This window comes from Ambystoma mexicanum, chromosome 7p (genome assembly GCF_040938575.1).
Source record: "Ambystoma mexicanum isolate Mex_15411 chromosome 7p, UKY_AmexF1_1, whole genome shotgun sequence".
Classification (NCBI taxonomy): domain Eukaryota; kingdom Metazoa; phylum Chordata; class Amphibia; order Caudata; family Ambystomatidae; genus Ambystoma; species Ambystoma mexicanum.
In genome coordinates, this window is record NC_090939.1 from 887891022 (window position 1) to 887917135 (window position 26114).

General features: G+C 43.6%; 1 protein-coding gene across 5 annotated transcripts in view; it reads right to left on the reverse strand.

Annotated features, from left to right (window-relative positions):
• TFDP1 (transcription factor Dp-1) overlaps positions 1-26114 on the reverse strand; it is a 774278-nt gene that overhangs the window by 102944 nt on the left and 645220 nt on the right. For all 5 annotated transcript variants that reach the window (XM_069637131.1, XM_069637133.1, XM_069637132.1 and 2 more), the window contains exon 9: positions 19054-19205. In XM_069637131.1, coding sequence (XP_069493232.1) covers positions 19054-19205 — 152 coding nt within the window. The remainder of the gene's footprint in view (positions 1-19053; positions 19206-26114) is intronic.

Sequence of the window (26114 nt, forward strand, 5' to 3'; positions counted from 1 at the left end):
AAGGGTCAGCCCTAGCGCCAACCCCCAAAGGACCCAGCAAGCCAATGACCTTGATATCGCCAGCTATTCTGACAATTTTTTGGGTAATAAACACCTTCAACTTTTCAGTAAGACTCAGTGCGATTCTTTGGGATGAGATCCCCGCTCCCAGTCACAAAAGCGAGACCTATTGGCTTTCCCAATGCTAGATTTCCAATGATACAGTACCTTTCAGGGTGATTAGTATACCTGTGCAATATAACTCACATTGGGCCTCATTACAAGTATGGCGGTGTGGGGAAAAACTGTGGTAACGTGGCAGTAATTCAGTTACTGACGCAATCCCGTAATGCAATACAACTAGCTTGGCAGTGGAATGTAGGATTTTCTTAAAAGCTGGAGGTGAATTTGCTACCCTACTGCCAAATTTCATCAGAAGGACCAAAGCGCAAATACCTCCTCTCAAATCTCCATGGAGTCCTATGGACTCAGAAAATGGGGCTTATACTGCCACTTGTAATCCCACGGTATGTAACGTGGGACTAAGTGGCAGTAGATTTGTGGAATTACTGTCGAACTACCACCAAACTTGTAATGAGGCCCATTGTTATGGTTCCCTTTGTGTACAAGTTTCTACAATTGCTGCTTGATGGATTAAGTCCACATTATAAAACTAATCGACAAGCTTGTATTTTTCCTCAGAAAAACGTAAACTCATGACCTTTGCTACTAAATGTGAGAAGTCTGGCAAAGTGTTTATTTTAAATAGTTACAGGTAAAGGGTAAATTGGCCTGATTTACAAACATCTATAAGCCACAATACCAGTAGCTGTCCCAACAATTCAGTTCGACTCCTGGCGATTGGCAACAAAAGGATAACAAGGTCAGGCCCATGCCCTTTCAAACTACATGCACAAACCCATCAACATCTTCCAATTTCCAAACTTAGAAAGGATAAAACAAAAAAGAAGAATGAAACCGGAATGAATCCTGAGGTACAGGACAGGAAAAAGGGATGTTGGTGTACAGGGGGATATCGTTCAGCACATTATTCGATTGCAATTTATATTTATACTAGCCGTTCCCGACGTAACACGATTCTAGCATATTTTAAAGGTCAAAATCTGTCAGTAATTCATAAGGTCACTTCTGTCCCTGTTCTTAAATATCAAAATTACCACTGATCACTTCCCTGAAGGTGGGGTAGGTCCCTGTGACTTAATGGTCATTGAAAAGGCTAAATGTATAGGTAACGGTCTTCTTTTGAATTTGACAGGCATATTTGCATCAGATTGAATGAGAGGTATGTGCGGTATAAGAACTACACAGGCCTCTATGGTGCAGGTTTGTAGATGCATAATTGTCAGCCTTGTTCCATTGCAGAGTCCCCATGATTGAATAAGATTGCGTAGTAGCATAATTACAGCACCTACTTTCAGTTTTAGCTAGCGAGGAGGCATTTGTCCTACAGCGTTTCGCTCTTTAGAGACTGAAACGTTGAGCCAGCAATTAACTGTTCATGACACTGGAACCGCTGTGCCCTGTGTGAAGAGAAGTGGGGGTGGAAAGAAGTAAATTGAAATTATTCCGAATGTTTGCGATAGCGGAAGGTGAAGGCAACCACGTAGAACCATGGCATTCTGTTTATTAAAATGACAGCTGTTGTTGAAGTGGATGGGCCCACAGAGGCACACTTTGCCATCTGGACAGCAGAGGGCAACCTACACTGATAAATTGCATCAGCCGAGTACGGATAGATATATATATATATATATATATAGCCACCACTAACCAAGAACATACCTGCATTATTGGCTTATTAAAGCTGTAAATAAGAAATGGTGCACAATTTTTGCAGTCCCCTCGGTAGGAAATTCTCTGGACTCTCACCCATGCACATAAAAACTTGCATACAAGTGACATGCTTGAAATTAACTATCCAAGTGCAAATAATATCCACGGCAGGGGGAATCTAACATACACAAAGAGAAGCTACTGCATGAGAAGTGAACATATTGTAAAATTAAATATGATGAGTTCATTCAATTGGCCTTTCCTAATGGAAGAAATGGCACAGAACCAACTAGCCTTTGCCTTTCAGAAAATGTATCAACAACCAAAAAAAAAACAATAGATTTTCAAATAACGTTGAAAAAGCATATAAAAAGGTCCACACCTTTAAAACTCCAAACTTATTGAGCTATTGCTTTGGAGGGAATATGAAGTTGCATGCTAATTTTAGGCATATTTAGATGAGGATTTGTGAGTATGTGTGTGGCCTAGGAACAAAGACCCTGGTTTGAATCACAATCATGGACTTAATATTGACTAAACTTAATTAAATGAACGGGGTACAATACACCCAGTTTAAAATAACCGGCGCAATAATACCTAAAGGCACAGCGTACTGGCCCGCTTGTCGACTGACCAATCCGTTAAAAAAACTTCAGTTATGAGAAATAAGGTGAGCCGAACCATCACAACAAAACTTCCAAAAATTGTCGGGTGTGGGAAGGGACACTCCTCTCTCCCATTGGTTTCACCCATGTGTCATATTTGGATCATTTATCCCTGCCGTGATATCATGTATGTGCTTATGGGCAGAACAACTGAGGGAGATGCAGAGTTAAGGTTAAGATGGTCGTCAATTCACACACCCTTTGGCCGTGGCTCATATTACATCGCCTTGGCCAGCACCCACTGTTGACATTGCACCAAATAGGCTAAAGGACAACCAAGGCCAATAGCCCCCTTCATTAAAATGATTAACGCCTACCATGGGCGACGGCCGCCTTATGAAATAATCGTGTAATCAGCCTGCACATGTTATCTGATGAAAGCATGTGGAATCCATTCGAATTTTAAGTGATTATGCAAAACAATCTGCAGGCATGATTCCTATTTTTCAAACGGTGAAAATGACGAGTAAACGCAATTTAGCATACAATGCGAAAATAATTTTTGGGGACTCTCCCTTTCTTGCGTCAATGTACCCAATTTTACTGTGAAATAAAGCAAAAACAGCGCGTATATGATAAAAACAAGATGGCAGTTTCAATTTACCGCAGGAATGGGACAGAGCTCGACAAATTCAGAAGTCGGCTCCTTCGCTACTGCAATTGTTCATCTGTACACTAGCCCCTTTCTGGGTCCACCACCTTATATGACAATACATTACTTACAGTAAAAGCATTTCTGATGGTTGTATCTGCTTAGATTCACATGCTGTGCATAGGTCCGACATCCAGTGGTCACTGCGGAGTATTGCATTTTGTTTTTCGTAGTCGAAAAGGGGACGTTGACAAGGCGTGTCTGTAACACTATCCCTATAGTGACGTGCGTTGTACCCACAATCCCTCCCCCTTCCCTGCTCACCTGTACCCAGATCTAAAACCACCACATTTCCTCTTTAAAATATAATTTCAAGCGCATGCCTATTTTGGCCTCCCCTCAAGTTTACTGCGTTAATTGCTTGAATGAGGGGAAACATTGGCAGATATTTTTGAAAAGCCACAGTACTGAAATGCGCCATGCTACATATAAAAGCCATTTAGTGTCAGGGGTGCACCTTCTGTGTCACTTTTTAAATTACCTACTGCACATTTTTACCCAAAAACCAAAAAAGGCGCATCTACAGTGTCTTGCGCCCAAGTCGTTTCTCATTTGGTGCCAATCTGTACAGTGGCTTTCACACTAGAGATGTTAACAGGAAGCACCTTTTTCTCCATCGGAAAATGAATGGGTGTATGCCGAAAACAGTGTTGAACCACAAATGACAATCTGGAAGGATTTGTAATCTTCATAAAACTTCATAAGGCATAGGAAAAATGAAGCTCTTGGAATAGTAGAGCAGCTTATGAATTCACATTTGCAACGCCCAATTCGTTTCCGTTTAGTGATCTTTCTCAAAAAAGCATGCAATTCAGAAGTTGCACCCAGGCATTCCAGTTGGAAAGATGCAAATGGGGCACTGCAAATGAGATGCAAGCAGGCAAGAGAAACACACAACTGGGCTGCTCAGAGTCGGGAAGGAATGGGGCAGTGTTAGTCCTGGCATGGGCAAACCTGTCAAAGGCTGGTATGTTTTAGGCAGCACCAACTGCATGTCCACCTCGACTGAGGCTGTTCGCCATGCCCATTTATGTTTAAGCTTGAGATAGCAAATGCAGCCAGTCACGGGTTGAACAATGAATCTGGCTCACCTTTCCAGTATTGCCTCTAAAAGACTGGTCAAAGCAAAACCGAGTAAGCTATTTGGTGGGCTGATGCGATTGTGCGATTAGTGTTGGCACAGTGGTGTGTGTGTGTTTAGTTAAGACTGTGCAAAGTGCAACAAAGCCCAATAAATTCAGCAGATGTTAGTAGCAACGATCAATTTAAGATTATAGTCACTACCCCCATCTGCCGAATTTGAAGTGTTTTGTTGGAGATTAATCTGATCTATTTTAGCAGTCTTAAAATTAATTTTTTTCACTGAATTGCAATTCTTTGTTATGATATATTTTCTCCAGGTCCCACTGTCCACGTGGCACCAATTATAAAAGATTAAAGTCCACTGGCCACGGCCCAAGCATATGTATTTTTGTATTTTATTAAATTTATATTATATGGTCATGGCCCCTTTCACTGTGCCTGATAGCTAACCAGATCCTCCAACCATTAAGCCTGTCCCACCCTTTCCGGAAATTCCTTGGAAAAACCTTGAAGTAATCAACAAATCGCAATCACATTTAGGTCACCTTCTATTGCCACACTAATGAACCCAGTAATCATTTGTTTTAATTTCTAAGTCTTCCTGCACCCACACTGCTTCTCCATGTGCCCGCCATACTCTCTAGGGCCCTCCTCTGCCCAACAGCAAATCCTCCCAAAACCACTAATTTATACTCTTTCACTCCCTGGCTCCTGTGACCCATTCCCCTCTCCCCAACAAGTATTGCAATGTTTCCGTGAATCACACAGTATGCTCCCCTACAATTGACCTACTACACTTTTTCCCCACTCCCTACCACCACCCTCGCCCCTCCAAATATTGTTTCGAACAGTTTTCTGTTTTAGATTGCTGTGGCATTCCTGTGGTAATTACTAATATCAGTATCAAAAATGGCAGGTTTTCATTTCTGAAAAGCCTCACTGGTGCAATACACTGTGGGGTATACATAACTGTTTTAAACCCCTTCTCTATTGAATTCTTAAAAAACAAACCGATATATTTACACAAAAATAAAGGAATACGTGGGATGCTTTGTGCCCAACTGGTTTCTTATTTGGTGCAAATTGATCGAGCGACTTTCAAACTACGGATCTTCAACGGAAGTCACTTTCACTAAGGGAAGATGAATGTGTGGACAAATACAGTGGTTTTCTTATTGGCTTTTCAATCGTTTAAACTATTTTTGTAAACATTTCCAGTTTGCCAACTCAAATTACAGGGCTCCAGCAAAGTTTGCCCCAGCACAGCCACCGGCCAGTGATGCCCACGGAGCAGGTGATTTTGCCAATCACACCCTGGTTCACGTCCTGTGGGTGCAGAGAGCAATTTGAAAGAATGGCTTGCAGCAAGCACTCAAACCCCTGCTTTTAAAATACTCTGCAGAGCCCTGCCTTCCATTTGCATGGCATCTATGTTTGCAGAACCTCTTACATAACCATGGCGGAGCAGAGAGGCGCTGTATTCAACAGATACATTGGAGGCGAAGTAGGAGACAAGGAGAGGGAGGGGAAGAAGGTAGGCGGGTCCATACAGCTGTGAACTTCCTTGGAACCAGGGTTTGAATCATGGGATTCAGCCCACTATCATAGCAACCTTTGTGTGCCAGGCCCCTCTTTGGGGGACAGTAACATTTTGGTACCCCGGCTACATGCTGATGATCATCTTCGTGAAAGCCGGTTGCTGCTGGTTATTTATGCATGCAATGCATAAAACACGTGGCTGATAAAAAGGAAGCAAATGTGTGTTTGTGAAGATCAGGTCAATTGTGTCATAAGGGTTTTCAAATAATATTTCTAGGAGAAAAAGGGTAGCTAATCGCCTAATCTGGTGAGTTTACAATATGCCTGCAAGGGCACACTTGAGTAGATGCTGATGGACAATGTCTGCCCACTTTTTTCAAAGTGTGGGCAACGTCCCCATGGATGTTTTTGAGCCTGGCAGTGAAGGGGGGGAAATTATTTTGATTAAAGACAAATGCACATTTGAATAGTGCACTTTTTCATTAGCAAAGACCAATTTAATTTGCACATTTTGCTGGAGATATTTGGACTATTGTGACATGAGACCAAACTACTGGCCCCCATCCGCGAGGTACCCATAGAAATCATTGAACATTGCAAGGCCCATGGCTCGAGGGACCGTTAGCCAGGACGTTTTAAATATGCAGGTTTTACAGGTTAGCCACATATTCAAGCATCTATATGAGGACTACACAGCCATATCCACATTTCTTGGCGAAAAACATCACACTTGTTAATTTGAAAATGTTGGTTGTTAATTAACAGCTGAAGCTCAGCACGCATCTCAGATTATTTTGCACTGGAGAACGTTTTATCTGTGAAAGATCTTCAATGTCTGCTTGTACAAATTGACACATGACCAACTCCTCCAGACTCCAGGAGGTGCTCAAGGAATTTTATTGTCGGATCTTAAACTATGGGAACTAGTTTGGCAGATTGCAGGCAAGTCTAAGGGGATTACCCGTCTAGGCCTACGACCTCCCATGGGCTTCCCCCGACCCTAGCCCAAGCTTCACTATCCCTCCAGCAGAGTTCGATGAAAACTAACGATAGTTGATCCCAGCCGTTGTCTTACTGCCTCCAGGACTTTTGAAGAACTTCCTGCAATATGGGTTTCCCCACACAATCATCAATTATAGTCAAGATGGTGCCTATTCGCCCACACTGACTCTGGTTTCTATTCCCAGATCTATCCATCCTTCCCTCAACCCTGTTCTCCCTTCACAATACCTCACCCTCTCCAACTACTTGTCTTTCTAGGTCCCCTCTACCCTTCTCGTCTGTCCCTCTGGTGTTCCCCCACACACACACACACACACACACACACACATCTCTTCTGTCCCTCCTATCTTCACACACTATCCTCCAACTACTGCCACCTACTCTCCAACTTCCTCCCACTACACGAACTTCATCTCTCTCTGCCCCCTCCTTCACTCAAGCTCTTTCATGCACATCTTACATCTACATTCACCCCCTACTCACTCTCTCTGCCATACACTTTCAAAACCACCCCTTCAGTTTCTCACACTTGGCATCACTCCCACATAAAATAACTTAACTGCACTCGTATCCAAAACCTGTACAAACTCCACTCCACCTTCGATCTAGTCTCTTGGTCCACCACTACTTCATCTAACCTCACCCGAACACCATTCACTCATGCCCCTAAGCAGGGATTTTGTAACCCAGCCTTTCCCGACTGTCTCCTTCGCACTGTCTTCTGTGCCACCTGTCCCATCTGGGCAATCTAAATCTAGCCTTTCTGCAGGGGGTAGTTTACAATAAGCCGCACTTGGAAAAGTCTCCCTTGGCCCTGCCAGCTTTCCACTTGCAGGTGTTCATACTGGCGGCCCAGTTTTGTCTTGAGTTGCCAAACTGGATACCTTTCATCTGCCCTGGGTCTCTGGTGTTTGTGCTGGTGACCTGGATCCTACCACCAGTGGAAGACTCTTGGTCAGTCTCTGTCTCCCTTTGTGTCGGTGTCTCGAATGCAGTAGTGTTGGCTTCTGGATCTTGTGGTACTGCAAGAAACAAGCAAAAGAGAACTCGAGCCAGAAAAATGTCTGGCTGCTCTATGCAGATTATTTGGACTAGTAATGTCAGTGACAGAATTCTTTATCTGCATGAAGTGGGGCATGGGCTCAGGGCGTGTAATTGACCTAATATGCCAAGTTTGTGGGACCCTTCTCTGGACTGTATTCCTCTTCTGGGCTACTGTAATTCCACCTCTTCTATCTGCCAGTCAAAGTAACGGAAGCAATTACCACCCTGGTGTAATTTCCTTTTGGCCCACCGCTATCCTTTGATGCAAAAGTATCCTCCCGACCCGCGATGGGGGAAGATCCTGTTGCCCCGGGAACACAAAACCAAAGGGGAAAGGGCTGCACCAAGTATTTGTTTTGGGTGAAGCTCAGTCCCAAAGCGATAACATGCAGGTCTGTCAGAGGAATGGGTCTAGAAACAGAGCCGACAATAAGATGACAAAAGAGTTTAGGCCAGTAGAACTGTAGATTTACACTGGCCACAATACCAAACAAGATATGGCTTTGCCTATGTTTAATGAAACTGCCACCAGGCCTGGGGGAGGTAGAGTTATTTTGATAACTGCTCATTTACTTCAAAGGGATTCCAGTTTGAATTGCATAAAAAATGCTAATGCGAAATGTAGAACAATTCAGGTTCTGTATATGCCAGCTGGAAACACTTTGGAAGGACATCTTCCTGGAATAATTCATGAATGTCGAGTTCAAATTATGAACTCCACCCACTTTTGTAGCAGATTTGGCAACCAAAATCAGGTTTACACATTGTGAACTAGTCCTTGTCGCACCTTGGAATTCAGTTTCTGCATGTCCCCATTTCTGGCTGTGCACACTTGTACAAGGTATTGTGTGGCCAAACCAGCTGCTGACCTATTAATGATGCACATCGAAAATAATGTGTGGTGTCCTATATGGATGTTGTAAGGGAGTAGTTTCTTACCTGTAACTCCATTTCTCAGGCGTTGGTATCTTTCATGGATTCACATGCTGTGAATATTTCCCATCGTCAGGCTGGGAAACCTCAGTAACTTTAACATAGCGTTTTCCTATGGTAAACTTCGACACACAGTGTCCTATCAATGTCCTTTTGGGTGCTTTAGGCTACAGCAATAGGACCTCTGGTATAAATAGCCCCGCCCCTTTCCTTCAGCTGCCCTCCAGATTTTAACATCCAAAGTAGAGGAAACCCGTTCCAAGGTTTGCCTGCAGATGCGGCCGGCAGGTGCATGTGAATCCATAAAAGATACCAACGCTGGAGAAATGGAGTTACAGGTAAGAAACTACTCCCTTCTCCAGCATTGGATCTTTCATAGATTGACATGCTGTGAATAGATTACATAGCAGTAGGCAAACCAACCCCAGGCCACAGTCAGTAACACAATGAACATCACTCAATATGCATGATAACAAAACCAGCAAGAGACAGAGCACAAAACTCCGGAAGCTGCGGGGCCCAACTTATTGAAACAGGCATTGGAGGACCGCCCGTCCCCCCTGCACATCTTAAACATGCTGCTGTACCAGACAGTGTCTGGAGAAGGTATGCAGCACCGCCCAAGATGCAGCCTGGCAAATGTCACTGAGCGGTATACCGGCCCACAGCGCTGCAGACGACGCTGTGGATCTCCTAGAGTGGGCCTTAGGAGTGCCCGTCAAAGGCTTGGCAGCCTTCCCATGGCAAAAGGAAATTGTAGAGGAGACCAAACGGGAAAGTCCTTGCTTGGAAATTGACTGCCCCTTGATGGAGGGACCAAAAGCCACAAACAGTGGTCTCTACTTCCTGAAGACTGGAGTATGTTAAATGTTAAAGATATTTGTACCGCGAACCAGGTCCCCAGGCGCTCTGGCGGATCTGCAAACGAGAAGGTGGGATGGGTTAGTAAGGTGAAGAGGGAGTAGGATAGTGAGAGGAGTGGTGTTCTGTTGGCAGCTTCAACTCGGTATACACCGGGTGCTGAGCTTTGGTGCGGGTATCGGATCGATGTCAGTCCTCGTGTTCTGGTGGTGCAACATGTGTTGTTGTGGTTTTGTGAAGTGCGTGCGGGCTGTTGTGCGAGAGATGGTTGCATGAGATTTTTGAGTGAGATCAGTATGCAGAAATGTTGGGTTTTTTTTTGGTTAGTGGGTTATATGATTAACATGCTAACATTTAAAATTCTGTCCAAGTGTGGCACCTGCTATCCTTCACAATCCCATCAAGATGGTAGGAGTTTAGGTTTTGGTGCGACACGCTCGCTGTTCTATTCTAACGCTCTCTAAGTGTTCTAATTCTGATGGAGTAATGTGGTGTTGGGTGTCTATTCTCCTTGGGTGTTGGAGCAGGTGTTGTGGTATCCTCTTCCAATACTTTCTACCTGAATGTGTCTGCTGGGAGATTGGATATGGTACAGGCCGGGAGGCTGTGGATGAGTCGTTTAAGGGCTTACGTCTCGGTCTGAGTATGTGATCAGTGTTTAGTGTCCTCCTGTTGTGGCCATTTCTCATAATGTCTTATGGTTTGTCGTGGGCTCCGTTCTTTGGGTTTTGTGCATGTCTATTTTGCTGGTCGCGATAAAACCTCAACACCCTCTTGATGTCCAAGGAATGTAGCGCTCTTTCCGCCAGAGTGGTAGCCTTAGCAAAGAAAGTAGGCAAGGCAATAGTAGAGTTTTTGTGAAACTCTGAAGGAACTTTAGAGATAAAGTTAGGATTAGTAGACAGGATAACTTTGTCCCACATGAATTCGCAGATACGGCGGGTCAATGACCAGAGCCTGAAGTTCCGACATCCTCCTGGCAGAAGTAATAGCCACCAGAAAAGCAACTTTCCACGCGAGGAACTTCAATGACGCCGTCGACATAGGTTCAAACGGCGGCTTCATGAGAGCTGAGAGTACCACATTGAGACTCCATACCGGAGCAAACTTCTTCTCCGGGGGAAATGTCCTAAAAAGTCCTTTAAGGAAATGCTTGACCAACCAGTTATTGAACAGAGGAGTAGAGTTGCGCGGTCTTGTGAACCTGGAGATGGCAGTCAAATGCAACTTGATCAACGACAACGGCAGGCGCCCCCGTCCCCCCCCTGCCCCCCCCTTCACCAGTAGCAGAGGATATTCCTAGATGTCCAAACCCGGAACGGTCATCACGTTGCCATGCTGAGTAACGCCAGGTCATGATACCATACCTTTCAGTCGTCCTGTGATAGCAGATCCGGCTCTGACCCGAGATGAGGTGGTCCTTCCAACGCGAGGTGAAGGAGATCCGAGAACCAAGTCTGCCTGGGCCAGACAGAGGCCACCAAGATTACCCTGCACTGGTACTTGCGCACCAACTGGGTCGATCTCCGAATCAGAGAAAAAGGAGGAAACGCATACGCAAAAAGGCCCGTCCACAGGAACGAGAAGGTACCCCCCCTTACGATTCCAGGTGAGCCACCCTGCTGGCAAAGAGAGGGCACTGCTTGTTGTCCAGCATCACTGCTTGTTGTCCAGCATTGGCGAACAAGTCCAGCGGGGGAAGACACCATTTCTTGAAGAACCGCAGCTCCTTCAGCTTCCATTTGTGCAACTGACCCACGTCTCTGCTGAGAGCATCCGCCTGCATATTCTGAACCCCTGGTAAACGGAATGCAGTGATCTGAATCCTGGGATGGGCCACTGCCAGACCACCTTAGCCTCTCGAGACAGGCCGGAGTGTGTGCCACCTTGCTTGCGAAGATAAAACATTGTGGTAGTGTTGTCCGTCAAAATACGAACCACTGCACCCTGAATGAGAGGTAGAAACTACTTCAGAGCTCAATGCACCGCCCTCAACTGCAACCCGTTGATGTGCAACAACGCTTCTTGTAGGGACGATCGGCCCTGAAACTGTTCGAGGTGTACCCCCATCCCACCTGGGAAGCGCCCGTCACTATTGTCAACAATAGGTCTCGCTCCACTGGGGGCATGCCCCGCACGAGGTTCTCCGAGCCCTTCCACGACCTCAGGCCTCCACCAGACCCCGGGAGATGACTCCTGCATGGGCCTCATGAACAGTCGACAATTGCCGATGAGCGGAATGCAGCATGCCATGGACCTGAGAAGAGACATGCAACTCTGTACCGAGACTGTAGTTCCAGGGCCCCACCTGCCCGCCTTGGAGAGCAACTCCCCCACTCTTTCGACAGACGGTTGCACCGGATTTCTCTGCGTATGAAACTGAGTGCCGAGAAAAACCAAAAATGTCTTGGAGGACCGGGTGTGGAGAGTACTTGTAGAGAATATAGGCAAGGAGAGGGCGGGGGGGGGGAGGGGTCAGAGTGGTACACAGAATCAAGGAAAGTACAATAGGGAGAATCTCCCCAAATGGCACAAGCAGGCCAACAGATAAGGTGTGTACTAGGCCTTTTTACGCATGAAAATCTTGGAAATAGGACAGCTTTTTTATTTTCCTGTGTACATTTACACACAAGTTTACAGCAGAGGGCAGTGCAAAAGTCAGGTTACTTGACACAAACCAGAATGCTTCTTTTGATTTATATCTACATGGATGTAATTTGCAAATGCCATGGATAAAAGCCTCTGAAACAGAATGTATTTATCTGAAGCCTTTCAAAAAAAGAAACTGCACACTGATTAAAGGAATGGTTTATTTACATTCAGCTTCTGCTGTGTTACTGCTCATGGAGCAAACAGCAATGTGCATATTTATTTTCCTAGCATTTTAGGATTGCATTATTAATAAGATGGAAAACTAAGTTTGAATTGAGAATTAACATTTAGTAACAAATTATGCTTCTTTTCCAGTGAAAGCAAACCAGTATTTCACAATTTTATTTTTCAGAGTTCCTGTGCTGTCTGCATAATCATGCAGAGGCAGATCATTTTTACACTTTTAATTTACATTCTAACTGTAAAAGCTGTGTGTAAAATTATGACTATGCACGGTCTAGTTTGCATCCACCCAATTTTGCAGTCAATGGGGTACATTACTATAAATGGTCCGTGACAGCAGAGTCTTTGCTCAAGGGTGAGTGATTGTCATTACACCAACACAGGTGTTCTAGCCTCTCAAATCTTCAAGACTACAATTAAAACATCCAAAACCTGACTCTCGAGGAAGTGCAAGTGCTGTTCAAAAACAAACAAATTAGTTACATTTGTAATTGAAACTCAGCTAAAACTGTCCCTATGATAATCCAGATAGGTATTTAACTTTATGTAGAGCTTCATACATGGTTTGTCCAACATCTAGGCACCGTGATTATTATACCTCAGTCGATACTCCATTAACTGACCACTGAAGGATGTTAGCCAATAAGATAGCTCAGCCGGTAGAACACTCGCTGTTGTGATCTGTAGCTGATCTGTAGGTTGCAGGTTTCAATCCTGGCAAGGCCAACTCAGCCTTTCATCCTTTCGAGATCGATAAAGGAGCAACGACTTTGGTGATAATTGTGATAAATATGCTCTATGTACAGTGCTTTGCCAAAAGCACTATATAAACAAACATTTGACCATGAGATTAGATCTAGAATTTAGCATGGAGTCCTTGCCCACCAGCACTGTTGGATCATAACATTGGCATACCATTATGTAGTAATAGCTCCAGAAAATGAGGACTTTCATTAAACATCAAAAGACAGTTCTGCTATCTAACCTCAAAACACAATGCAATTCAGGTTTGATTTATTATGTTATTGGCTAGGTTATTGTGTTTTCAACATTGAAATATATACAGGAGAGATCAAATGGCCAGACCTTAGAGTAATTATGAAAGGTGTATTCTGTCACAATTCAGAAAGCTGCCGCATAGTAATGATTTCCAGCCGCCGTGTGCAAAAACTGTATGGATGTCGCATACATTTTACTCTCTTGCAAAAGAGAAGTCATTTTTACTCTCTGAAAATCACATTTACTCTCAAAGTTTAAAAATGGGGAGTAAAATACTCTCACCTCAAAATCTTATCTGGAGCACTGGGCACAACTACGCAAAAGAATAAGATCTGCAGGGGGCTCCCGGGCAGCACGAGGGCGCACTCTAATGTAGTACCACAGAACTCTCACAGGGGCAAGACTGACAGTCCGGGCCAGGCACTGTGTAGACAATGAGAAGCAAGCAACAGTTCCACAGGTACATACGTAAGGATTTCATGCTATCATGGTCGAGCACAGGGTAATCAACCATGAAAAGCAGGTTACAGTTCAAGTGACTCGTACAAAAGGCAGGCCCGGTGGTCAAGGTAGACCAGGCACAAAACAGAAAAAACTGATGCAGATATATATGAAACAGACGCAACTTCCTGAAGGCTTGTCAAGCGTCATTGGCCTAAAAAAATAAAAAATAAATGCATTTAAAAAACTAAGAAAAACACGATGTGCAGAAGGGCTTCTGGCCTGACGTCATTGCATACTGCCATCCTGCACGCAACTGAGGCTGCTGGGTCACGTAGTCCCAGCCGCCATCAAAACCTCCAAACAAGTCTAACTGCAAAGCAGTTGAGCCGGTGGTGTGACCCACAGAGCGAGGGCTGGGACTGACAGAACCCTTTACAAATCCTCTGGCAGCAGTGCAGTTTTAATGGCATCCAGGACATGTGATATTTACCCTCGATTTCTGTAGGCAGAGTGTTTCAACAGGCATTTATCTGGGAAATTCTAGGAAGCCGATTCAATTCCTGTTACACTGAGTATTTAGGAACTAGTGCTAACTGGCCATCTGATGTCATGTGTTTATGCTTTCCTGTAAAATAGTGGTGTGTCTGCATATGCAGCACGTCCAAGGGAAAGTGCCTCAAGAATGCACTGGAACAGGGTAGTAACCCATTTTATTCCTTACAAAGTCTGTACTATTATGTATTTAAGCAGCCTTTGTTAAAATAGTTAATGGTTGGCTCAATTCTTTTAATATAAAGCACAAATTAACTGCAGAATCTGCCAATAACTGCAATAAGCTTCAATACAACTTTTTTTAAAGGCTATGTCGCAGTCCCTTGGCTCCAGTCAGGACAGATAGCAGGGCAGTGAACATGCAGGAAGGGTTTTCCTTGCTGATGGTACCAACCTCACAGAATAAGGACGAGACAAATGATGCACATACATTTCAAAATGTGATCAAAGGGGTGCTGGGGCAAGTTTTGCCTACCCCACAGACAATAGCTGATTGAATCCCTGTTCAGATTTCACAAAACCAGACTGTTCCTGCACGCAGAAGCTGAATGGTTTCTGAACGTCTAAACAGAGGAATGGGGATGGAAAGATTTGGAGCATTGTGCCTCTGGAGGTGAGTGAACCCACAATGTTAAGAACAAGACTAATGATTCATGCATGACTTAGTAGAGCAGGCCTATTTAGCTGAAAAGGTAATAGCTGGATTCTCCCGGTTGCTGCACAGATTAAATGCAAATCCCTCTGCATCAGCCACAAGGCTACTCTCCCTCTAGACCTCCATGTTCCTCTGGTACCAACTGTGTAAAGCGTTTCGCTAAACAGATCTTTCGTCAGCTGGCTCCCTCTTATGGAAAAGCCTCCTTCCTCTTCATCTTGAGCCGGACCTCAAATTCTGGAAACGCATCAAGACTTTCCTTTTCACCTCCTCCTACCCTCCTCTTCTAATCTCGTAGTCGCTGCGATTGGTGGCAAGGCCACTGTGTGCTTTGGGCCCTGCCCCTCCCCCCCACACCCAATCAACTCAACCTCTGCCTACACACAGCACTTGCCTCCGCACCCACTGGCCTATGCACTGTAGGCCTGCACTTACCTACTTATTGCAGCTCAACGCTCCCCAGCACTTACTATACTGGGCACTTACATCTGCTGCTCACCCACAAGCATGGACAGTCCAGCACTTAACATCCCCACTTCCTCATCCCCTCTTCTCTCTGCACTTGCATGTTCTGAATACTCACAAAGCCTTGTAGGTTCATCTTTAAACTCCAATGTATAAATAGTTTTTAAGTCCACGTTTCCTCCCTGTTGCCCTGAGGGCGATTTGAAACAATTTACTTGTTGTATAAGCACCTACCAAAGGTACAATAAATAAAATGAGCTCAGACTGGACTCTGGTATACGTTCGTGTGCAGAATAGATTCTGAATACACACTGCCATGTGTTGCCTTATGTGTGCTGATCTAGGACACCAAGAGGGATTGTGGTTTCTTACTTTGGACTGGGGTACCCAGTGTAGGCCCAAGACAGGTCGGAGGCTCACTGTGAAAGCAAGGTGGAGTCTGCAGGCAACGGCAGAATGAACTAGTGAAGTTGAAAGACATACTGCCACATTGTTGTAATGGTCTGCAAACTTGCCTTTGCTTCGTATAGATAGTGGGCGTGATTTTTGTCTAGTACTGTGCGCCTCTCTGAATCTGAGACCCACTAAAGTCCCCCGTTGCCCCTGGTTTATTGACCTGCTTTCTAGCGCTGCTGCCCATGCTATGTAGAAGTACATGGATTCAACATCACAGGATAATCCAATGTTGGTGTCCTTCGACGTTGAAGACAGAAGTGGAGTCTTGCAGTTTATGACCCTGCTCCAGATCAGAGAGTCTGATGTACTCTCCCGACTGGTCCTAGTATTTGCATATAGGACCATCTGCTTTTCTCTGATGCCATTAAAATCACCAGCATTAGCCTTCCTTCTACCTGTAGGGGCATTGCTTCAACTGGTGCACAGCAACCCAGTCAGTTTTATGGTAACTTTCCATCATGGCTGTCTGGTCCCGCCGTTGGTTGGACCCAAGTCACCATCTGCAGTCAGTGATACGTCCATCAAATTCTCACAACCTTTGGGTTCATTTTTCTCTTTGTTCTCTTTTCGGATATCCATATTTAAAAGTCATATCAGTCAATCTTGTAAGGATTAATATCATATTTTTGTAAACCATTATTTAGCTCCAGTACTGCGTTAGGTGTGGAAGTACGAACTATCACCATAATCCAAGGTGGAGATAATGCATTAAGAACATTCACTGTATGGAATAAAGGTAAAAGGGCAGAGAAAAGAAAAAAAAAGCTCCCCAATTAGTACCTGCCATTCACTAAAACTGAGCCCCAAATGTCATAAGTGACAGTCAGAGGCAAACAAATATTTCTGTCAAATGAATAAGCCTTATCTAGCGCTAGAAAATCTTTCTTAAAGCGAAGGATTTTTTTTTAAGCTTGCTTCAGTTGAGACTCAAGATCACTTCTGGCCAGGCAATGTGTAGCTCTCCTTTGAGGACACCAAAGACCACTTTATATTGCGAGTCCAATAGACCCAGGCTCCACCCCCATCCTTCTGTCAGGTGCTTAGCCTGAAACGTGTGTCTAAAAGCAGTATAATAACAGGTCCTGCAGGTTGCCTATTCCCATCCTTCGACTGTCAAACACCTACAAGAGTCCCTTACCCTACATTGCAGTTAAACGTTGACTAAAGTAATCTTCAACCTGGGATTAAAAGATATACCCCAAAAATCAACATTTTAGGTAGTCACTTCACTATCCCTCCAGACTTTCTAACAGCAATCCCCGTTTACGTACAATAGACAAGTTTGAATTAAGCTTCAATCAGGAGAAGCAGTTGCATGCTTCAGTTTAAAGCATAATAAAAAGTGCAATCACAGGGGTGGTATCTTTTCTTACCTTTGGCTTCACTGCTTTATTGTCTTGTGTGTAGGATCATTACAGTAACTGCTACCTTATCAAAGTTTAGCATCCGCAGTTGGACTATTCAAAACCTATGAAGAATCTAATGCTTGAGTAAATGTTTTGCAAGTCCAAAAGGCAGCAGGTCCGGTATTCGCATTTAGCTCAATAATTGTGTTGAGGAACATTTGCAAACTTTTAGCAGCAGAAGAAATGCCTACAATTAACATAAGACATGGTTCATGCTTTTGCACATTTACCAAAACTGCAAGGGACATTCATAGCCATTCGAAAAACATGTCAGAGTACACTCTTAGTTCAAACTATACTGAACTTCCAATGTAATACATCACAGGTTAAAGATAGGCTAAAATGTGGGAGTATGCAATAGACCAGGACATGATTTTGGTGTCAGTGAAGCACCTAAGAGAAATATTTATGTATACTCTTCTTCATAGATGAGTCATGGTCCTTTAGGGAGGACATGCAGTTTTAATTGAGAAAGACCATGGAGATCAACTATAGGACAGCTGCATTGTCAGACCCAAACTGAACTATTACGCTTAATGAAAGCGCTCATTTAATCTATCCCAATGCAATGTTAAGATAAAACAGGTTTCTAATAATATATGTTCTCAACCATCATTTACTGCCAGCAAATACTTTCTAGCAACTCCGACAACAGGAACATTCCGTCACAGACTTCAATTCACCAAGGTTTGAAGTTTCCTGGGTGTTCAAACCCAACTACTGTAATTCCCTAATGCTCAAGTTGTAAACAGTTCCTAAACTACCCCCTCAGGCAAATTTTTTAAATATCGAAATCTAGTTATTTGATATTTTGCAGGCATTCGCTGTTAACGGCTGCTTGCTTGTTAATTTTAATACAATGCTGTAACAATAGACTATTTTATGAATATCGGATAGTCTTGCATAGCCATATCCCCCAAACCATTTTCCTCCACAACTCCACATACATTTGTCCCTCACCAGCTACAAGTATTGAACGGGGCGCCTGGTTAATGCCTTGCTCTGCCCAGGTAGGTACATTTATATAAAAAACACAAATGAGCAATGTCATGGAAATCTAACTACTGAAATTCTAGATTGTTCCCACACAAATGTGCTGATTACCTGACTATTACTCCACTAAGTTCTCGAGTTTCCTTCCCAAGGAACCTCGAGAGAATGTATAAGCAAAAGAATTTGGTATTTCAAATATTTGTCATTTGAATTGTTTAACTTGTGTACTATAACGTGTATGTTTTAATGTTGAATGTCCTTTGCTTTATAAATTCAAGTGTTGCACACAAATTAAATCCGAACTGCAGTATACAGACTTTTTTGTAATTCTGTGTCCACCAAGTCATGTTGACAAATCTAGGATTCAATTGCTCTATTTTCAGCAGTTAGATTTCCATGACCTTGCTCATTTGTGTTTTTTACATTAGTGTTCCTCACCAGCTACATCCTGCCACCTAATACCAGTATCTGCAATTTCCTACTGTACTACTACTCATTTTAGAAACAAAAAAAACGTACAACATAGAATGCATGACCATCGTAGTCTTCAATGTTTGCGCCTCATGGCAACCGATCTTCTTGCTCAACTTTACCTACTTTGTTCATTTCCTATTTTTTTATTACAGAGATGAACTATTAGAACATCAAATAAATGCAAAACACAATGCTACCTTAATAAGATATACTGTGACTTACTTGTCATTCGAAATGCTGCAGTCTATCACAGTCTTTTTGCTGGTGTTCACAATGATAAATGGCAAATGTATGACTGAATTCGAGGGAGGGGGCTTATTCGTCTGATGCTCTGTCTGACGATTCCTCTGAACCAAATTTTTAAAGGCAATTTGCTAAAAGAGGTACATGTTAGTGTTTAATTGTGCACCTGCTGATTAAACATTTAAAAGGCATGCAGAAAAAATGTTTTCATGAAATCAACAAAAGCTGCTTAACATTCTAGGCCATGAAGAACTAATCACAAATAAAAAATACAATATTTGTCTACTGCAATAATCGTTATTGTTTTAGCCCTCTGGTCATTGTATATTCACATTGGTGGGTTTACAACTGTCAACTTTATTTCCACCATCTGCTTCCACCACCACCCCCAATCTATCCCCTCCATCTCTCACCAAGAACATGCAGAACCCCAAGGTAGGGAGTTCTGGAGGGAGGCGAGATTCAAAAGGATTTAGTTGAAGCAGGCTTGTGAAGGCTGGGCAAATATCTCCATCTGTGGGACCTGTTTTTAACCCCTACTGCTAAGGGTTCAAGCAGAAATTAAGACAATGATCGTATCAGGCCAAATACAAAGACAACCACTCTTCAGGAAAGTGCAGAACATAGTGTTAATTTGCTATGCAGACCTTAATAAATGTTTGTATTGGTCTTGATGGCCCTGGTAGTCCCTTGTGTATTTCCAAGTGCGCCATGTCAAGTATTCTAGTATCTCCTTTGTTCATTCAATCACTTCTGTCTACCTATGTTAATTGGTAAATATGGAAGGACCTCCAGGATTTTGGGCTAGCAGTACATGGTCCAAAATGTTAGTGTCTTGGATTAGAGGGGCTCTCCATTCTCAAGTATCTTCCAGGGCCTAGGTAGAACACTCTTGGAGAGGATTACGAAAATGGAGGATTGAGTGGCAACTTAATTATGTATGAAGTCACCATAAAAAAGCTGGACATGCATTATGAAAAGGAAACTAGCATAGTATTGGAGAAAGACTATTAGGACAAGGGAGCACAATGCTGAAGACAGATTTGAAGGCTATTTTGGGGTCGCAGGAACTAGATAACAAGTGCATCTCGAGACTCAAATGTGATCATATAGGGGATCAATATATGCTCAAAGTGTCATCGGGTTAGGGAGGAGATTTGGACCAATGGTGATCCCATACACAATCAGGTGGTTGACTTGGCAACAACAAAGATGGAATCTACGCTACCCTGTGTAAAAAGTGCTACATGAGAGCGTCGAGAACCAGGAAGGGCAAGGTGTTCACTACACACAAAAGAGGAGCAAGGGAATAGAGTTTGAGAACAGTAAAGTAAACCTCCAGTTGAAGAATGCGTTCTAGGACTGAGCAAAGAATCATGTGGTAAAGCAATGTTCCAGGCTGGGAGTGGCTAACATTCAGCTAATGCACGCAAGAGCCTTGTGCATACCACCGAGTGCAGGTAGAGTGGTTGCGGGGGCACTTCACAAGAAATTATTCAAAGGGAAATGTCATAAATGAGCCAGAATGTGCATGAGTGTCAGAGGGAGCCACTTTCTCAGAGTGAGGTAAACGTTTCTAAGAGGAACAGAATCCTCATGCAGAAAGAAGGGGATTGAGAGGTGATCAGAATGTTTAAGTTCCCCATTTGTGTGCATGAGAAAGCCATCTAATCAATGTTTCTTTTGGAATTAGGGTACCTTTAGTTTGTTTTTTCCATTTTATATGTGCAACTACAAATCCCAGAATTAAAATGGGGACTGTCGTATGCATGGAAATATATAAATTAGGAGCTCTTAATAGACTCTTGGTCAGAGTATACTAGTGCTGACAAGGTATGGTCGCAAACCTTTCAGAAAAAGGGCTACGGCATAATGCTTATGAGGGTGGAGCATAACAAAGACATTACAGGATGTTTACAAGAAAATCAGAAATGTGTAAAGCGTTCCATTTAAAGTAGAATGTGTATCATGCTTGGCCACTATGAACCAAGTTTGTTTGTTTTATATATATAGCGTGCCTGACCCAGGGGTATCTGGGCGCTTGAGGTGAAGATCGTGGTTACATGATGGTTTATATATACAGATTCAGTTTATACATACATATTGCAGATGATAGATTCAACATAACAAATGGATACAGGGTAGGTAGGGAGCATTGACAGGTATGGGATGTGAAACAGGGAGGGAGAGCTATACATAAGGGGATAGTATTACAGTGTGATGTTAGATGTAGGGTAAGTGTAGTTACTTTTTATTCAGTAACCATATGATGCGACTTCTGAATTTTTCAAAGGTTGGGTTAGTATTAATGTCCTGTGGGAGTGTATGCCATAATTGGGCGGCTAGAACCAGGAAATTGGTCCCGCCAGCTCTTTTTAGGTTGGATATGGGCACCACCAGGCAGGAAGTGTTGGTAGATCTAGTGATTCTGGCTGACCGTTTCGGAGTGAATTTGTCCTTGGGGTATGGTGGGGCTTGGTGGTTCAGAGCTTTGTAGGTGAGGCAGATGGTTTTTAAACCCATTTTTTCTTGTATGGAAAGCCATTTGCAAAGCTTCCTAGTTGCCGAAATGTGCTCTCTTCTTGGTATATTTAATGCAGCTATAGGCGCATTATTTTGCATAACCTGTAGTTTGTGGATTATGGATTTGTTAGCTCTTACGTATAAGGCCATTCATTGCAGTAGTCCAGTTTAGACAGCTGTGGCCAGTATGAGGCAACTATTGGAGGACAGTAGCGGTCTGCAAGCCCTGATCCGCTTGCAAGTGTAGGCGGTGGCTGAAGCAGTCATATTAACCGGTTTGGTTAGATTGGTATTGGCATCGAGGTAGAAACCAAGAGTTTTTACATTTTTGGCTATGGGAATGTTATTCCCCATCAATGAGGATGCTGCTGTAGTTGGGACTCAGTTTCGACAGGTTGTTAGGTGAGCCAACTAGGAGCAGCTCAGTCTTATCATTCAGGCAGTGGCCATCCATGCCTGAATGATCGTGTAGACTTCGTTAATCCGACAAACATCTATGTCATATGAGCGTGATAATGTTAGGAGTATCAGGCTGGCGTCTGCATAGTTTGTGTAGGTGACACCCAGATGGTCCAGTTTATCAAATAGGGGCTTTGGAAAGATTGTACAAAGTGGGCGATACGCAGGAGCCTTGTGGGACACCACAGGTGATGGGGATCGGATTGGCCGCATCTGTGGGTGAGAAGACACGCATGGTTCCGTTTGCGAGGAATGATTGGATCCACGTGACAGCAGAGTGGGAAAGTGTGCTGCCGACAATAGGTGGTCGCATAAGATTTTATGGTCAACCAGATCAAAGGCTGGCGATAAGTCTAAGACAAGTAGGCTGGCAACTCTGCCTTTGTCTTTTATTTCGTCGATCTGGCTTTTAAGATCGACAAGAGCAGTTTCTGTTCCATGTTGGGGGCTAAAACCAGATTGAAGAGTTCTCAGTAGTTGGTTTGTCTCCAGATAGTCTTGAATTTGCAGGTATGCAACTCTAAGATTTTCAGCAAGAATGGGACTGTGGTAATGTGTCTATAATTAGTGGGTATAGACTGATCTAATGTTTGTTTCTTGAGTAATGGGAGAACTCAAGATTGTTTCAGGTTACTTGGGACTGAGTTACTGGCAAATGAAGTTTATTAGTTTGTTAATAAGGGAGATAAATCTCTAGCTGAATCTTTTATGATCTGAGCTGGGCAACTGTCACCTTTACAGTTAAATGGTTTCAGTGACACTAATTTTTTTGTACGTCAGGTATGGTTACATTGCTGAATTTGAAACCCGAGTTGAGGTGTGCGGTCGATGGCAAGATTGCAATGGAGTGATTGACAAAGGTAAATTGGAGTCGTTTGTCAGCTATTTTAGTCTGGAGCCCTGTGATTTTGTAGGAGAGAGCATTCTGAATGCTTGTGCACCAAGGTTTGTCCTTGGTGCATGTGTCTGCAGGTGGATTAGGGTTTTCTAATTCCTTTAAGATGTTGAATAATTCTCTGGTGCTGGAACCTGCCTGGTTTATTCGGACGTTGAAAGTTTCTTTTTTGGTGCAGATTATCTCGCTTTTATATATGGCTGTGATGTTGGTTAGGTTAACTATTTTCTGTAGAGGGGGTCATTTTCCAGAGTGTCTCAAGTTTTCTTTTTTCTGAGCGTAGTATTTTAAGTTCAGGAGTGAACCACGGGTTTAGATGTGCTCTAGGTTTACCTTTGCGCAGTTTTAACGGGGCAATGGGGTCTATGGCTTTGGTCATGGAATCGTAGGTGCCAACCAATAGATTCAGGTCATTTGTGGCAGATAGTGCATTGAGTATTGGGACTACCAAAGGTATAGCCTCAGCTGCGATGTTCCGTTTGTTCCTAGTTAGACAAGGTTTCAGGTTACCCAATAACGAGCCAATCAGTGAAGGAAACTTTTAAAGGGTTGTTTGCAGACAAACTGCAACCCCCAAGAAATGTGCCCATGAGTTTCAGAAAATGACTAATGTACGGGGACAATATTACTTGATACCCTCTGCCGTCAGTCGTCGGGAAACGGCATAGGCGACATTATATAATGGAGCCAATATATGGGGTAAATGGGAGCAGGGGTGTTCCCCGCTCCCTTTAAAACCTGCATGTACCTAATAATGTCTCCGCAAAAAAACAGTGCCATTCTTGCATGGTGACATTTTTGCAGGAACATTATCACATGGAACTGGGCAGAGCTAAGGAAATTGCAGAATCTGCACTCAATGGAAGCAGTAAAAGCATCAGAATGAGTATTAGTGGTATCCAAGCAGTGCACCAATCTGATAAAGTTATGTGTAGACCTCGATACTGTTTTTCTAGAACTAGCCTTTGTGCACCATCAAGTAAAGCTACATTCCATTTCAGGGAATATCACCACATTCATAACCCTTGACGGTATGTTTTGGTACAAGCGGGTGCTGTTCTACCACATCAACTTTCCAAAGCATGCACAAGCCTCAGAAGCAAGATTACATTGTGGACTTTAGTAAAACTAAAGGCGCCCTCGAAAGGAGACTTAAGCTAATAAAGGACTCCCTGGACTTACTACTGTACAGAGAGTCCACGCTCAGTGCATCTGCACAATAAGAATTTCACCCAAATTCAAAACTTTGGGGGTCGAGCCCACACACACTTAGTCCTCAAATATTCCTTACCTGCCCCTCAGTCAGTCTCAACCCCCACCACCCCTGAACCAAAAGACGGGCTATCTAACTTGGTCATGGAAGGCAGGCATATGGTGGAAAGGGACTCCGGTCTAGGGCTACAGTAGTCACTATGGGGACTAACTGATGTACATTCAAAAATAAAGTGAACTGTCAGAGGGAGATGAAACTGAAGTTATTTGAACGAAAATGACTTGTTTTTTACCCCGCTGACATTTCTGGCAACATCCACTCCCCATCCCCCTCTCCCCCCACACCTTTTGGTAGCACATTTTGCTGTGTGCCGCCGACTCCTTGCAACGCCTATTCCCTTAACTTATGTGGATGTAAACTGGCGCTGCAGGGTCTTTTGTGGGGGACACCCTGCACCCACTGATGCCATTATAGCTAACAAGGGGACGTGGGGGTAAGGGGAGCGCACAACACCTGCTTCCCTTGTTCACTATAATGGTCACGTATGGTACAACTGTTTGAAATTTTAAGCTGTACGTAATGTTGGTACAGCCGAAATTCGAACACTACCATTTGTTTATTTTTCTCAAAATTGTATGCGGATACTAACTCATGCCTACGTACTGTCCACTTTCCTCCATAGTCCTAAGAGAACACAAAGCACTTGTGACCCTGGTAGGAAGAAACCATACAAATGATTTTGGAGAACAGCCTGACCGAACCCAACATCCGATCTAGTGTCCATGCAGTAATAGTTTTAGAATGCTTGTGCATGATGACCAAGGTGGCAGCTTTGGCAAACCATGCCACTGCCGTGTCCTTTGCTGCGACAGCATGGGCCTGAATACCCGGGAGAAGGAGCAACCTTGCCATTCTTCTAATATGATTCAGAAATGCAAGAGACAAACCATCTTGCACTCAATGGTTTGGAAGCTTTTCTACCGTGATGGGAGCCTCCAAATGTTAGAAAGGCTTTACTCATGTGCAGATAGAACTGGTGAGCCATATTTACACCCAATGAGTGCAGTTGTCTAAGATTGCGGATTAGGGAAAAAGATTGATGCAAGGACATGACCTTGTGAAGAAAGTTGGGGGGAGGTGCAAAGCAACTTTCTACATAATTAGCTTAAATGTCAGCTGAAGCCATATGCTTAAATGGTTTATGTGAAATAGCCTATAATACCATACTGAGGTGCCACATATGGTGCAAAGACCTAACTGGCAGTAAGAGATGCAGAAGAAGGAAAGCGCCGATGGATGGCAGAATTAGAGGTTAAAAAAGGAGCGCTCAGGAGTTTCACCATGCCAAGTGAGCAGCCAAATAAATACAGCAAGAGTGGACTATGTTGAATTCCCGTAATTAAGAGCTAAAATAAAGAACTTTATCTAGCTAGCTCAGTAACAAAACCTCAAAATTTACTTTAATGATAGTGTTGAGTGCTTTCCGCCTGCAAAAATGATTAAATGCCCCTTCAGGAGGCCCAGATTCCTGAGCGTTAACAGCGATTGAGGGGAGAGAGAGAAGAAGCTGGCCCCCACCATGCTCATCTCCACCTCAACCCTGCTGAGTCCAATTCAACAGTACACTGGGAAAAACAGATATTCAAGGTACCGACAATAGGTCCAAGAACCAGGTCCTGGAAGGTCAGAGCAGCGTCATCAGAATCTGAGGCATTTCAGGGGGATCTGCACTAGGTCAAAAACGTGTAGCAACGGAATCTGCGAGCACAAAGTGATCTGTTGGACCAAAGAGTGAGTATCCCCAATGGAGCAAGTATTGAGATGCTTCCCAAGCCCCCCCCCACCAGCTTTATCCCTCAAATGAAAGTCACTTTTCCTTAGTCACAAGGCAAACATTTTGCCCGACAGTACACCACTGCTGAAATTTGATCCAGAACAAAAGGATGGACC